This window comes from Anas platyrhynchos, chromosome 1 (genome assembly GCF_047663525.1).
Source record: "Anas platyrhynchos isolate ZD024472 breed Pekin duck chromosome 1, IASCAAS_PekinDuck_T2T, whole genome shotgun sequence".
In the NCBI taxonomy this organism is placed as follows: Eukaryota; Metazoa; Chordata; class Aves; order Anseriformes; family Anatidae; genus Anas; species Anas platyrhynchos.
Genome location: NC_092587.1, coordinates 153,954,945 through 153,968,773, shown reverse-complemented (window position 1 = coordinate 153,968,773; position 13,829 = coordinate 153,954,945). Strand labels below are relative to the sequence as shown.

The 13,829-nt window shown below is 38.4% G+C and overlaps 1 protein-coding gene across 1 annotated transcript in view; it reads right to left on the bottom strand.

Annotated features, from left to right (window-relative positions):
• ABCC4 (ATP binding cassette subfamily C member 4 (PEL blood group)) overlaps positions 1-13,829 on the bottom strand; it is a 148,121-nt gene that overhangs the window by 9,168 nt on the left and 125,124 nt on the right. The window contains exon 30 of the mRNA XM_027443227.3: positions 165-299. Within this exon, the coding sequence (XP_027299028.2) occupies positions 165-299 (135 nt within the window). The remainder of the gene's footprint in view (positions 1-164; positions 300-13,829) is intronic.

Genomic DNA, 13,829 nt, shown 5'->3' with positions numbered 1-13,829 from the left:
GAAGCCTGTGCGTATCCCACTAAAAAACGCTCAAAAAATGACGGCTTAGCCTGGCAAAGCCAACAGATTCTTAAATATAGTGGAATGCCTACTGTAACCTTGAATATGCTAACTTGTGATAAACAAAGTGCAGAGACAAACTTAATTATCACTTCTAAAATTACCCGTTTTGCTGTTTCAAACAGAGAAGCTGCTTCAGTCTTGCCCACTTGTTGCACCATTTTGTAAAACAAGCCATCTTTTTCTTGCAGCAAAATGTAAGGTTCACCATATTCTTTTAGTCTTCCAGCTTCTAAAACCTGTTAAATCAGCAGAAATCCACTTATTAACATAAGAAATTAAAAAGCAAATATTAGAGACTATAAGCAAAAGGGGAATGAATTCTGTATCCTGAAAATGAAATATATATCCTCTTCAAACAAGCATGGCACTTTTTTAGTTTATAGACCTGTTGTACAATTTTAGAGTGCCCTACAGCCATTCTACCTATAGGAATTCAATGCAAAGTTATGCAGAATATGGAAATACAATGTTTGTGAAGCCAACAAAGCAGATTATCAGATTCATTGTGTAAGAACGAAAGAAGCAGCCTAAAATGGGCTCTGAAGTAAACAGCTGTAGGTATAAACCACGCAATAACCACCAAGACAGTTAAAGGAGAATAAGTAGGTCTTTCGGATTAGAGGAGGTGAAGATGTAATTAAAGAAATTGAGGGTGTTGCTGAAAAGATAAACAATTTCTCACATCGCTTTTTTGCCAGCAACATACTAGAAAGATACTTACCCATAACCTATTCTTTCTAGATAAAGAAGATGAGATGCTACAAGGGACATAGGTACCCAAGAAAAGGAGGGGAGAAGGAAAAAATCACAGAGAAATTAAAAAGGCATTAAGTCAGTATGCCACAGAGGATATACACAGTCAAAACCATTAGAAGAATTTAAGAATACGCTGATTGAACCTGTAAGAAAACACTGTCAGACTAGTGACTATTTCAGGATTGCGTGGTAGCAAATATTGCACTTATATTTTGAAGAGCCTTAGGGGATTATTCAGGGACCTTTTAGACTAGCATATATATTTTTAGACAGGATAGCGATTTAGACAAAACAATCTTTAAAACACAAGCAGAAGACACACAGATCAGAGGTAGAATTTGTTCACCATGATTTTAGCAAAAGGAAATTGTACCTCATAAATCCGATAAAATTCTTAACGCACCAGATGAAGAGTAAGGGAGGAACATTTTATACGAATTTCCAGAAGGGTGTTTGGTGTAACTAAACAGTTATGCTACAAGGGACAAAAATTATTAAAGAATTTGGGTTGAAACCAAAGATTAGAAGTAAACAACACATTTTTGCTGTTTGGAAAGCTGAAAGGGTAGGAACTGGTAGCTAACAGAGCACTCTGCAGTAGCTACGTATCTGTTCTTCATCAGAAAAAGGAGGTAGCAGAGAAGTGACAAAGCTGCAAACGACACAAAAACATGCAGGTAAGTCTAGACCAGAGGAGCTTCAGGTCCAACTAAACTAACCTAAGAGAACGAGAAACACAATAGCAGGAGAAAGTCAATATTGACAAATGCAATACACTCAGATACTTCACTGGCTTATAAATTAATGGTATTGACTCAAGAAAGAGATTTGGGTTTCACTCTACAAGTTCATTGCTCCAGTCCATATGTAGGAGCAGTGAAGTTGAAAAAAAAAAAGGTTATGTGAGAAAAAGTAATTCAGAAAATATTTTGTTCTTATGTAAACAAAGAACTGACTACACATGGCACACTGTTGAAAAAGATATTGCCACAACACAGGGACTTCAAGGACTCGCAACCAAAGCCATAATTGTGGTGTACATACTTGTAAGAAAACAAAATAAAAAAATCTAAAAGGCTACATCTGTTGATTTCAGGAAAGAAATGAATAAAAGGTATTATGAGGACAACTTCCAAAATAACAGAAACAGTTTCCAAACTTATGTTTGAAAGAAGGATCTCCAATAAGCTTGGAGATAAATTTCAAGGCCTGGGAGGAAATTTCCAAATGTGCAATTTGACTGTGCCACTCATTAAAGCAAAGCATCTTAATGGCCAAGAGCTCAGCAGAACCCACAGGCGGACTGGACCCCCTTTGAAGACTCAACATAGGATGTAGGGCAGTTGAGCTGATCCATTCGGCTGCACTAGTGCGAAAATTACAGGCTGCTGAGATCTCTGTGGAGTTGTTTGACACCAAGGACCAAGCACCAGGGGAAAGACTCCCACCGCTTAACTTCTGCTTCAATTCAGTATATCGCATGTGAGTGTAGAGTAACTCAACTGAGCAGTACCAGCGTACTTACAGCCTATTTTATAAATTGTATGCCCAGAAACCTACAAGAAGTTATTCGCAATTGTCAAAAGCTGGTATCTTTGAGCACCCAGCACATACCATGATTTTCTTGCACGCGATTACCCAGACTGTTCAGTGTATAGCTGAAGAAAGTGCTAGTGGAAAACATTCAAATACTGTTCATGTTGCACAGCACAATATACAGTAATTTAATATTCAACAGATGCAGTATTTCACCTGCACAGGTACACTGGTGCATATGCAGGTTTTTCAGTATACTTAGTGAATTCAAATTAAATGGGATAGGACTAAGGATTCATTGTAAATTTAAATTTAATCGCCAGCTTTCATAAACTACAGTAAGTCAGAGTTAAAGACAGCTTCCTTAACAATGCAATAAGCTCAACTATCGCACACAATTCTATATAATAATTAAATTGGGCTGCCACATCATAGGGGATTTCTGGTTCCTTGAATATTTTTTTTTCAGCACTAGATTATGTAACCACTCCATCCCAAAAAAACAAAAACAAACCAAGAGGCATGGTCGTTAAATGGTGTCTCCCTATCTCCCTCGCCAGTAAAGAAATATAATAAAAAAGTGGAGTTTTTTTTTTTTTTTTTTTTTTATATTACTGCAGTATTTGAATTCTATTTTGCAAGTATCTGAAACAACCACAAACACGGACACTCGTTCTCCTCCAAAGAACCTGGGAGGGGAGAAAGGAAAAATTTATTCTTCCTTGACAAGTTTAAAACAGCCAAGTCCAGAAGATGAACAGATAGTTAGCGCCATTTGTGTCTAGAAGAATTCCATTCACATTTTAAACAAATCATTAAGCTATTCATATCCTTTCTTGGGGAATAAAAAACAACTTGTGTTATGAAAATAGACAGAACAAGCATAGGGAAAACAAGCCCTGTTACTTTTTTTAAATCTGAAATGAAAAAAATAATGAAACCGAGAGACAACATCACTCTCATAAGCCAGGAATACTCTGTAAACCATATTAACTAAGGAAAAAACCTGTTTCTACTAACTGCTGCCATCTGTGACACAATAGAGAGATTTTAAGCAGATTTACTTGTTAGTTAAATATTTAGATATTTATTAAAAAGGGCTTAGACAAAGAGATAGGTATTCTTCTTTGAAGAAATATGTGCTGATAAAATTTAAATAAATAAATAGGTGCTTTGGCTAATGCTTTGCATACTCTTAGTCACTGACTCCAAGCCAAATTAAAATCATTAGGACTTCAAAAAGCAAGCTAATCATTCAGGAAAGGTGGAATCTGGTGTTTACTAGCCACATACTTTCTGATCAACTTGCATGTAACCCTTATCACTGCGCAATGTGACTGAATCGAACCCAGATGCATCCCAAGGCAGTTGTACCAGTGGAACTTGATAGAGAAAGCCAGAGAAGCTCGTAGCTACTGAAATCAGATCAGCACACTCATTACGGAGAGCACACAAAAGAGCATGGGACTTTTTTTTTTTTAAATCAGACTGTGATTTCATTCCATGCTTTAACATAGATGCTGAGAGATGGGGAGATTGTGGACAAATCATTCAACTTTTCAGTCTGTTTGTAAAGTATACCAAGGATAGCCTCGTAACCATCCTGTGGGAGTTAGCCGTCTGTGGAATACTTCAGCAGCGCAAAGTAAAATAAAAGAAGCACAGAAATCTCATAAACCCAAAACAATCACATGGAAACTGGTTCTCTACTGTCTCGCACTGGCAGCCTCTTTACCTCAGCTGCACTGTTCTTGCCTTTGTGTTCAGATCCTTACGACTTCAAGAGGATTTTCTCAAACCAAAGAGTAACTCCAACAGTGCAAAATTTACAAAGTTGGATGCTGGTGACCATGTAAAAGAGCATGGAGGAAGATTCTTATTCAGGGGAATTCACTCACCTGCTAGCTGAAGGTGAAACTGATCTTTAATTATAGCTATCCAAATCATCCTTAAAACAGCACTAAGACATTTTATGTTGAAACAGGGCTTAAATGCTATACTGTACTTGAGCAAAACCCTCTCATGCCACCTAATTCCACTCCATCTAGTATTTCATTGGGGTTGAACAGACTGGGGCAGTGACTGCGCATCACAGCTGTGAGATTTGCAGAAGGCAAGAGAGTTTCCACCAGCACTTTGTTTGACATGGAGGCACAGAATAACACAGAGGCACTGAAAACATGGCAGGGAAGGGGCAGAAAACCAAAAAAGAAGCTATTTGAATTTGACTGACCTGTAAAAACAAACATGAAAGGAGAGTATTAGCCATTTAAATGTGTTGTTTATGATAGATCTAGCTAGCATAGAAGGACAATTTGCTTATGCCACAAAAATGTTGCTGAACTAAATTTGTATAGGATTTGGCAGCTACAAAATAATTGCCTGTTTTTTTGCCTCCTCTCTATCCTGCCTGTTTATCTACCTTCACTCGGCCTGGGTCCACCCCTCAAAAATCAAACTTTGCAGTATTTCCATTAAGCTACCTCAGAGTTTGAAGTATTAACCATGACCTCTCTGAACAAATTCTGTGCAGGTAGAGGAAAGAGGGCTCAGTAATTGAGCTACTGAAGAACAGTGCAGTAAAGTTAAAGCAAATATAGGCCAACAACATATCTCCTAGGCATTGCACATAAATATTTGGCTTAAATACTATTTTAAGTGAGCTTTGCTCATATGTAGAATTCCTCTCTTGGCCAGATCAGTTTAGATGCCCAATACGTTTCTGTGACTGTTTTCATACTGGCATTTATTATTCAATAGTGTATGTGTGTGTGCGCAACAGAGAAAAAAAAACACACACATAAAACGGTGAAAACGAAATCTGAGATCCATTTCACAACAAAAAGAGAGGAACAAGACACTGAAGGAGGACAAAACTTCGTAAAGCTAGTCCAGATTTCTGCACAGACCTAAGCAGCAGCAGGAGGACAGTACCTTTTCTGACTGATGAGTCCTGCAACTAACTTACACTCTTATGTTGCACAGGGTTTTGAAAAGCAAGCATTCATTTTGTAAGGGAATTTAAAATCTGCGTGGATTAATATAGGTAAAAAGTGCTTCATTAGGCACAAAAAGAGCATGCGCCCTTAAAAGTGCTGTAACAAACAGCATGTACTTATGGCTATCCATAGACACAAGAAAGAAAGTTTTAAATCCTGCATTTTCTAACTTTCAGCAACAAAAGCAGACAAACCAAGAGAACAATAGTTATAAAACACTCTGAGAAAAAAAAAAGTCCAAGGTTGGAAGTGTTCAGCCAAAGAGGAGGGGGGCATGGGAATTTATTTCAATTATTATTGAGGAATGACTAGTATTCCTATTCACGTTCATCTTCACCATAAAGCCAGAGGGAAAATGAGACATTTAAGAGTTGATCATAAATGTTTTTATTTCCTATTCAAAAGGAAAATAATTCAAGCAAATTATCTCCTAGGGAATACATCTGATTTAATTTAGAGTTGGAGAAGGCATCACCAAACAACAAAATTATTATTAAAGTTCAAAACTCCGCTAGGAGTACAACTTTGAACAATGTTTTCCTCAGAGAGCATACATCAAGATGATCTTCAATAAGACCCTCTTCCTCCTGGGAAGAGAAGAGTATTCAGGAGATGCTTCTGGTTACATCATATTAAAAGAAATATATTTACCCAAGACAATACATAGCTTTGTGGGAAAGAGTCAACAGCCCGTGCCCCAGTTGGCATTAAGTTAGATGCAAGCATGTTCCGTCTCTTCCGTCTCATAAGGGTTTGTCAAAACAGATCAGAAACATGTACATACTTCTCTGAAGAGTCATTTGTAAATATCAACCTATCTGAACAGGTTTGTGAACATCGAAGAACATTGAAAAAGCTGAAAATATAACTCCAGAACCATTTAATTTTTTTCTAATTATTATTATTTTTTCTATGTTTCTATTTTCTAAAATATTTTCTATTTTTTTTTTTCTGATTTTTTTTAGTGGTGGGGCTTTGGCTTTTTTTTCTTTCTTTTTTTTTTCTTTTCAGCTTTAAGCCTAAGCATTCCCCAAGATCCTTCAGGAAAGTTACAAGCTACTCTACAAGTACATCAAGAAAAAATTTACGTCAAATAATGTATGTTTCACACATCATGTCAGTTGTATATATATATTTTTTTTCCTCTGAACAACTTTTTTTTTTGCCTCTGAACAAAGCAGAGCACACTTGGGTGTTTACCTCTTTATAATATGAATTATTCTTTTCAGCCTTTCCAAGTATTTTACCTCAGCAGAGTTTCACTTTGCAGTAACAACATCATCTGCCCCTGGTCTCTGAGATTTGACAATGTGCCCCTGCCTCACAGAAGAGGCAATTTCAGACATCTTGTTCTGCAACCAGAAGCAGTGTATTACTTCAAACTGAAATTATTTTTCAGCTATCACTTTCAGAAGATTTAGCATGTAACACTGGCTGGTAAATTGTTCTACATACGAGTTATCTTTACTTTTCTCACAGAGGCGTAAAATCTACCCTTCTGTTTTTCTTCATCAGATTGCACACCACTGTAAGCTGACTGGAATGTTGCGGGGAAAAAATACCAATTATGTATGTAGTAACGAGTCTTATTCTGCTGATAATCATTTGATATTAAATCCTTCTGTATCTTGTTGGAGGAAAGAAACCTGTTAACCAGTCACTGCAAATATTTTCTGTGCTGTTCAGTCACCTCAAAACATCTGATACACCACTGCGAGTTCAACCTTTCCCTTAGAGAGGGCGAAGAGACCTCATGCCACTTCTTACCAACAGCTCTACATGCTGACAAAACTCCTCCTTGGTCAATCGGTAATGACTGCTTCCAACACCGTAAAGCCACATTTCTCAACCTGGATTGCAGAACGGCTCAAACATGGCCATGAAGTGATAGAAGATATACTCCTGCTTAAGAAAACCCACTCTCTAATAAAGCTTTTGAGGGTCACAGGAAGTCAGATACATAACAAAGATATTGTAGTTTTCAAAAGGCTGAGGAATATTGGTGCAGATGACTGGGCAACTCTCCTGGGTTTATCAGTTTCTGATGACAATGAACTTGTGGCTCAGCAGCCATGCACATTTTTACCTTATCAGAAAGGCTCTGCTCAAAGCATCAGCCACCACCATGTCCAGCGCTAATTTGCTTCTAAACAACAATACAGTGTTTCTGAGAGAGCAAAAAAACATCCTCTAAAGATGTGTTAGCATTTCTAGTACGCTCTGCATTCCTTACCACTGTCTTTAAAGAAAGATGATCTGACTGTCCTGTCTTTATACTGATGGAAATACATTCACAGGCAAATGCTTGACAGAATGAGAGATCAAGGTTCATCAAACATTGGCTTCACTTCCTGCAGTAATTCAAATCCAGCTCTTCATTTGAATGCTCCCAGCTGAAGTACTGCCTCGGTAATTAGTTGTTTTATTTAGGCAAAAGAAGAATCTTGTTGGGCAGCCCTCTTGAAACTGGGAGCAGCTTGTAAGAACTGTTTTAAAGATGACAACATTTTGGAGAGGTGTGGCTTCAGACTGTCAAAGAGAATCAACAACGTTAGTACCTTCTCAAGACCATTGGGATGTTGACTTGTTTTAGAGACAGCTGGGCCAGGTGTGATATTTACAGCTATCGTAGATGTACTTTATTTCAGTTGACAACACTTGCTCATAACTAAGTATCATATGCAAACTTGGACTGAACATCAAGATGAGATCCTCTTTTAATGGTAAAGATGCATAAATTACTCAGGTTTGAAAATAAGGCGTTCACTGTTGATATTTGCTGAACTGAATTATTCAATTCCAAGCAAGAACATGGATGGATCTGTTTTTTCCCTTCTGGTTTGCTAAATATCAACCCAGTTTCAGAGGATCTGGGAACTGCGGGAATGGGCTCTGTTCGGATTAAAACCAAAACTGATTATTTCTGAAAAATCACTTGCTATTGCTCAGCTCTTCCAGAAACTCTGCAAGTCTTGAGTTACCAAATGAAAGGAGAAACCAAAGGTTCCCACAGCCTTTGCTCTCCATCAGCTGTACAGATGGGTCAACACAATCAATAGCTAATACGTTGATATTACTCGCATCCAGGGTCCAGTGGAATTGCTCTCAGAAGTGTCCCTAAAATATTTCATCACCCCTCACAGTGAAGTGGTGAGTCCTTTCCTAAATTATCACATTTGCTCTTTTTGAAAATCCGGACATCCAGACAATTTATCTGTCACTTTACAGAATACATAGATACAAACACTGTTTTGTAGGATACCGATATTCATTTATCCTTGACCAAGTATTCTTTCCCTATCCCTGTGCAAAGCATCTCAGCTAGCACCATTAACTCCAGTCTTCTGCTCCACATCAGTCCCCTTCCATGACTATTTTTCGTATTCTTATTGTCACATCCCTTAACTCAGAAGACTTTGGTCCCGCACCACAGCTGGGATTTTTCTTAGGTTGAATAATAATAAAAAAAAAAACAAAAAACATTTAGTTCTAATATTCCTTAGTCTGTATTTGACCCTCTCAAGACAGAGACTCAGTCCGAAAAGGAGTTTTGTTAGTGTTTGTTCCCTTTGAATAATGAGGACAGGTGCACAAATGTGAATGTAGCGACTTTATTGTGGGTTACTAGATTCAGACCCACAGGCACTTTATAGTTTCAGTGAAGAATTTGGTACCTAAGTATCTTCAGAGATTTGATTCCTAGTTTTGAAAATTTTTGTTCCATTCACGACACTGTAATCCATGAAGCTTCTGTGTATTCCTTTAACAGAACAGACTTCAATAGCACAAAAATAACATCCACTAATATTTTACCAGGCTCAGGATACTGGGCTCATATAAGGTCAAAACCCCTTTCAGCTTCTGGGCACAAAAAATCTATCAATTTAATACACTTCCAGATCTCCTACTCCAGAATTCTGAGGGACTGAACAACAGCTCTGAATCTACCTCTAATTTTTCCTACTCTTCAGAAAGTTTCATGTTTAACCATCTGAGGCTCCAGGAATACCTGTGGTCTTGTCCACTGGCCTGCCTTAGACATTTTATCGATTTGAGGGTCTGTATGTGACAGCAGTTAGCTCGCTGCCGACGGAAACCCTACATACACATACTTAGGATGAAAACATCAACACTAATCATAACACGAAATTTTCACAAAGAACTGCTCTACAGCTGGGACTACAAATTTCTGTATCTTGTAACTTACATAACCCCCTTAAGATAATGTCGAAGATTTACTATAAAGCATATCCATTTTCCAGTGTTGATATTTAAACAAGCAGCAAAAAAGCCACCAAGAGAAGAGCCAACAGAGCACGGCATTTATAGCTTTCACTCAGTAATATCAATTTTAGTCTAACACCAGCACCTTTCTACATTCTCCACATGTCCATCTGAAGATGGGCCACTGGAGAAAAGTTCACATGAAGGTTGTCAGTAGGGTGGCTGGGGCTCTTGCCCTCCTTCAAGAGCTCTGCTTCTACCTGGGCTGCAGATTCAGGCTCCCCCAAGCTTATTCTCTCTTGTCGGCTGCAGAGTTGTGTCTAGCTGTGGGTGACTCCCCTGTCACCCTGCAAACTGCCCAGATGTCCCTGCATTTTCCCCTTTCCTTTCAAGGTGTTTGTGCCTGATTTCAGTGGACTGATGTGCCCTGCTGCAGTGAGATGTCCACAGTGTATGTTTTATCCACAATGCCTGATTTATGAGGCTGAGATGTTCCACCATGGTAAATACAATGTCAGAAAAATGGGAACACCTGAGTGAGGGAGGTGTACCAGGGAGATGTGGGAAGTAATTTTCCATCGACCAAAAAAAAAAATAGAACTCAAGCCTGGCTGTGAAGCACATTGTACTGTTATCCTGAATATTAGTCATTTCAGTATGCAACCACAACAGGCTTTCCCATAAATAAATCAAATCTCTTCCCATGGTTCTCTTCCTCAAAAACTTCCAATTTGAATGAGTTTTTAATTACTAGATCAAGTTCTGCTTGCATAAAGAGCTTCCATTTCAAAGAAGCATTACACTGATATGAAAAATCTCTGTGGAGAAAACATCCTTGTCATTGGGAAATGCACAAGTTCTGGCTACTTTGAGACTTCCCTATAGGAAGACCACAGGATGGTATATAGGGCAAACAACTGCATGAGACTCTAGGCAGATGCATTCAGTATGGCCCCGAGTGAGCCTCAATTCCTGTATGCCTCAACTTTCCCCCCCACCTCTAAAAATACAGTTTCTAAAAAGTATTTCTCAACCTGAAGAAGGAAGCAGAGAAGAGGGGGAGGAATGGATGATGGGGATTTTACGAGATCCCACTGGAAGTCTTGGGAGTGGTGCCTCCCAGCTGCCCCAGGCTACTCCTGGCTGGGTTCACTGAGCTGCAGATGCAATTTAGGTAAAAGGCCCTCGCCCTCTAAGGTGAGGAAAGGACAAGGAAGCAGCTGTTGTGGTGGTGGGGAAGCCACGTGGAATGAGGGGCTAGTGGAGCAAGCCTGAACTGAACTTTTGCCAGGATTTGCCTTCATAACGAGAGGCAACTGCAGTGCTTCTCCTCTGCCAGGGAGAGGGATGTCTGCCTGTGCCAAAGGGCTAAGATGGGATGCTGCAAGCACCTGATGGGAGGAGAAACAACTTGGGTTCTCAAACAAATGAGGAAAAAAGAGTGAGAAAATGTCCTATGAGGAGCACGGGAGAAAAAAAAAAAAAAGTTTGAAAACCACTGGATTATAATTTTATGGTAGCATTATTTGATGGCCTGACTTAACAAGTCTTTCCAACTTTGGTTCCAGAGATTGTATGGATACTTCCCTATCTCACCCAGGTGTTTGAAGTTTAATTAATTAATGTTTGTAAAGAGCGTTACAATTTCCAGATGAAAGGTCCCATGCAAGTGCAATGTAGTATTACTCATTGAGGTGATTGGGTTAGAGAGTATCACATTACACAATACAGCTCTTCCCTCAATGATTTTATGCGTTTGAAGTTCTGATAAAATGTATTTATCACTGAGACAGATATAATGGAAATACTCTTAAGGCGTGACCTGGATTATGAAACCAGAGGTATGGTTTTGGGAATGGAACAAACGAGAATTAAAACAACTCCCGAGGCCAGATTTGTCTACAGTTGTATAAAACGTATTCTGTTCTTCCTTTTTTTTCCTATTCCAGTAGGCTTTCTTCTCTTCTAAAATAGAACCGGTTATTACAATGGGTGTGAGCAGACATGCAACAGTTCACGTTCAGTTCCTATTTCCATACTCATCCAACTTGACATTTTCTCATGACTTTCGAAAAATTATTTTCTGTTCTCTCTCTTTTTTTTTTTTTGTTTTTTGTTTTAAGGTTTAAATTAACCCTAACGATGAACGTTTTCTTTTTGGAAAGTTCTACTTTAACCAGCAATTAGATCAAATCACATCAAAAGCATGTGGACAATGTCAAACTGAGGACTGCAGTCAATATGCTTAAAGCAGGGATGACAACCAAGGGGATCCAGATGTAGACAGGCTAAAAGAATAGGTCACCAGGAACTTCAGGACACTGAAACAGGTCAGATGAATGTCCTGAAAAGGACATTCAAAGACCTGAATCTGGAATGGACTAACCCCCTCTTAGCAATACCAGTAAGTGCCTGGGCAAGAGCTCCGATGAAAAGGAGCTGGGGTCCTGAGAGATGTAGGCTGAACAAAAGTCAACCGGTATGCCACGGGTATCAACAGCGTATTCACACCCTCTTTCCCCTAAAACAAGAAAGATGAAGACAAATTCGTGTGAGTTTGAAACAGGGTCACCAGGGTGGTCACCAGGGCACTGGAGCACTTGCCCTGTAAGAAGAGGCTGACAGAGACAGTTTGTTCATCCCTGAGAACAGGGGAGTGAACAGAAATCTTCCCATACCTACAACAAAGCCACTCAGAAGAAAGAGCCAGGCTCTTTAGTGAGATGTACAGTGGGGAAACAAGAAACATTTGCCATAAACTGAGGGGAGGGTTCAACTGGATATAAGGAAGAAAAGATTTCATGGCAGATAATCAAGCATTGGGGCAGATTGCCCAGACAGCCTGTGGAATCTCCACCTTTTGAGGTTTTCAAGACCCAACTGGATAAAGCCCTGAGCAACCTGATCTGAAATTGTACTAGAGACCTCCTGTGGTCCATTCCAAATCTTACTGATTCAGTGGGCAGGGAGGGAAATCCTAGTTTGTGCCCAGGTTACGTATATTTGTTCAGGAATGGGCTTGGACTTGTGACCAAGTCAAGAAAGCTGAATAGGTCTGCTCCAAATTTATATGACAAATAAGTTCATTCATTGTTTGTCAAAAGACAATATTAATATTAATAATTAATATTCAAACTGTGAGGTTCCATTTTTGTTGTTCTTCACTCATTTTCTATCCAACTTACCAGGACAGCCAATATCAGAGATTTGGGATGGCTCACAAATGAAGGCATTATTTCATCTAGAAGTCTCAGTTGAAGAAGAAACAAACGCAAAAGTTTTAATAATAATACATGATAGTGGAAGAACAATGCACTGCAGTTTGTGCATTTTTACTGCACAAAGTTAATTTCGTGAATTACTAAAACACATTGTAATTTCGAGAGACCAAATTTTAAAATACGCAGCTTTTTTAGCCGAGTCTTCTGAATTTTCCTGATATTTAAGTAAATGATTATTTTTCCATGAATGCTGTTTTTATTGTTAATAGCACTCATTAATTGTTTGTTCTCTAGAGGAATATTCTTGTTCTTTGTATTTTTAACACACACATTTCTTACTCTTCCAAAATTCTGTTTATTTCCACTAGGAGTTACATGCCTGAGTAAACCAAGTAATTAAAAAGTGTAACAAAAGCACACCTGCCACAATTCTGATCATTCTAAGCACGCTGTAATATTTCTGATTTGTTTGGAAGCAGAATCAATAACTCTGAATAAGGATGCTGAGAAAACCAGCTTGTTAATGGGTCAACATGCCAGTTTCCTTCTTTTTTCTGCCTAATGCTTCTCACTCTCCCTTCACCCTAACATTACAGAAATCTGTAAGAAGATCAAAATAAAGCAATATAAAAAGATGAAAAATATTTAAGTTACTAATGACTGTGGACTCTTAAGGTATACTTTCATGAAATCTCTTCTTTAATGGACTTTAAAGAGATCAAAGCCATTCCATAAAGACTGTATTAGACAATGTATGAACAGAAATGGACTTTTAAGAAAGTAGGAGTCTTAATAGTGGCTAAACTGAAAAAAAACATAAGGTCAAAAATAAGACACTGTCTCTAGAAGTAGCACAGAGTAGTTACACCATTGGCAATAATACTGAACAGTTTGAGAAGAGTGATTTCCAAATTTCATGTCTTATTCAAATGATTTTAGCAAAAACAGTACACAAGAACATCCAGTTTTCATCTGAACTGCATGATTTTAAAGGTAATACTAAGAAAACATCTTCATGGAAAGAGTACTC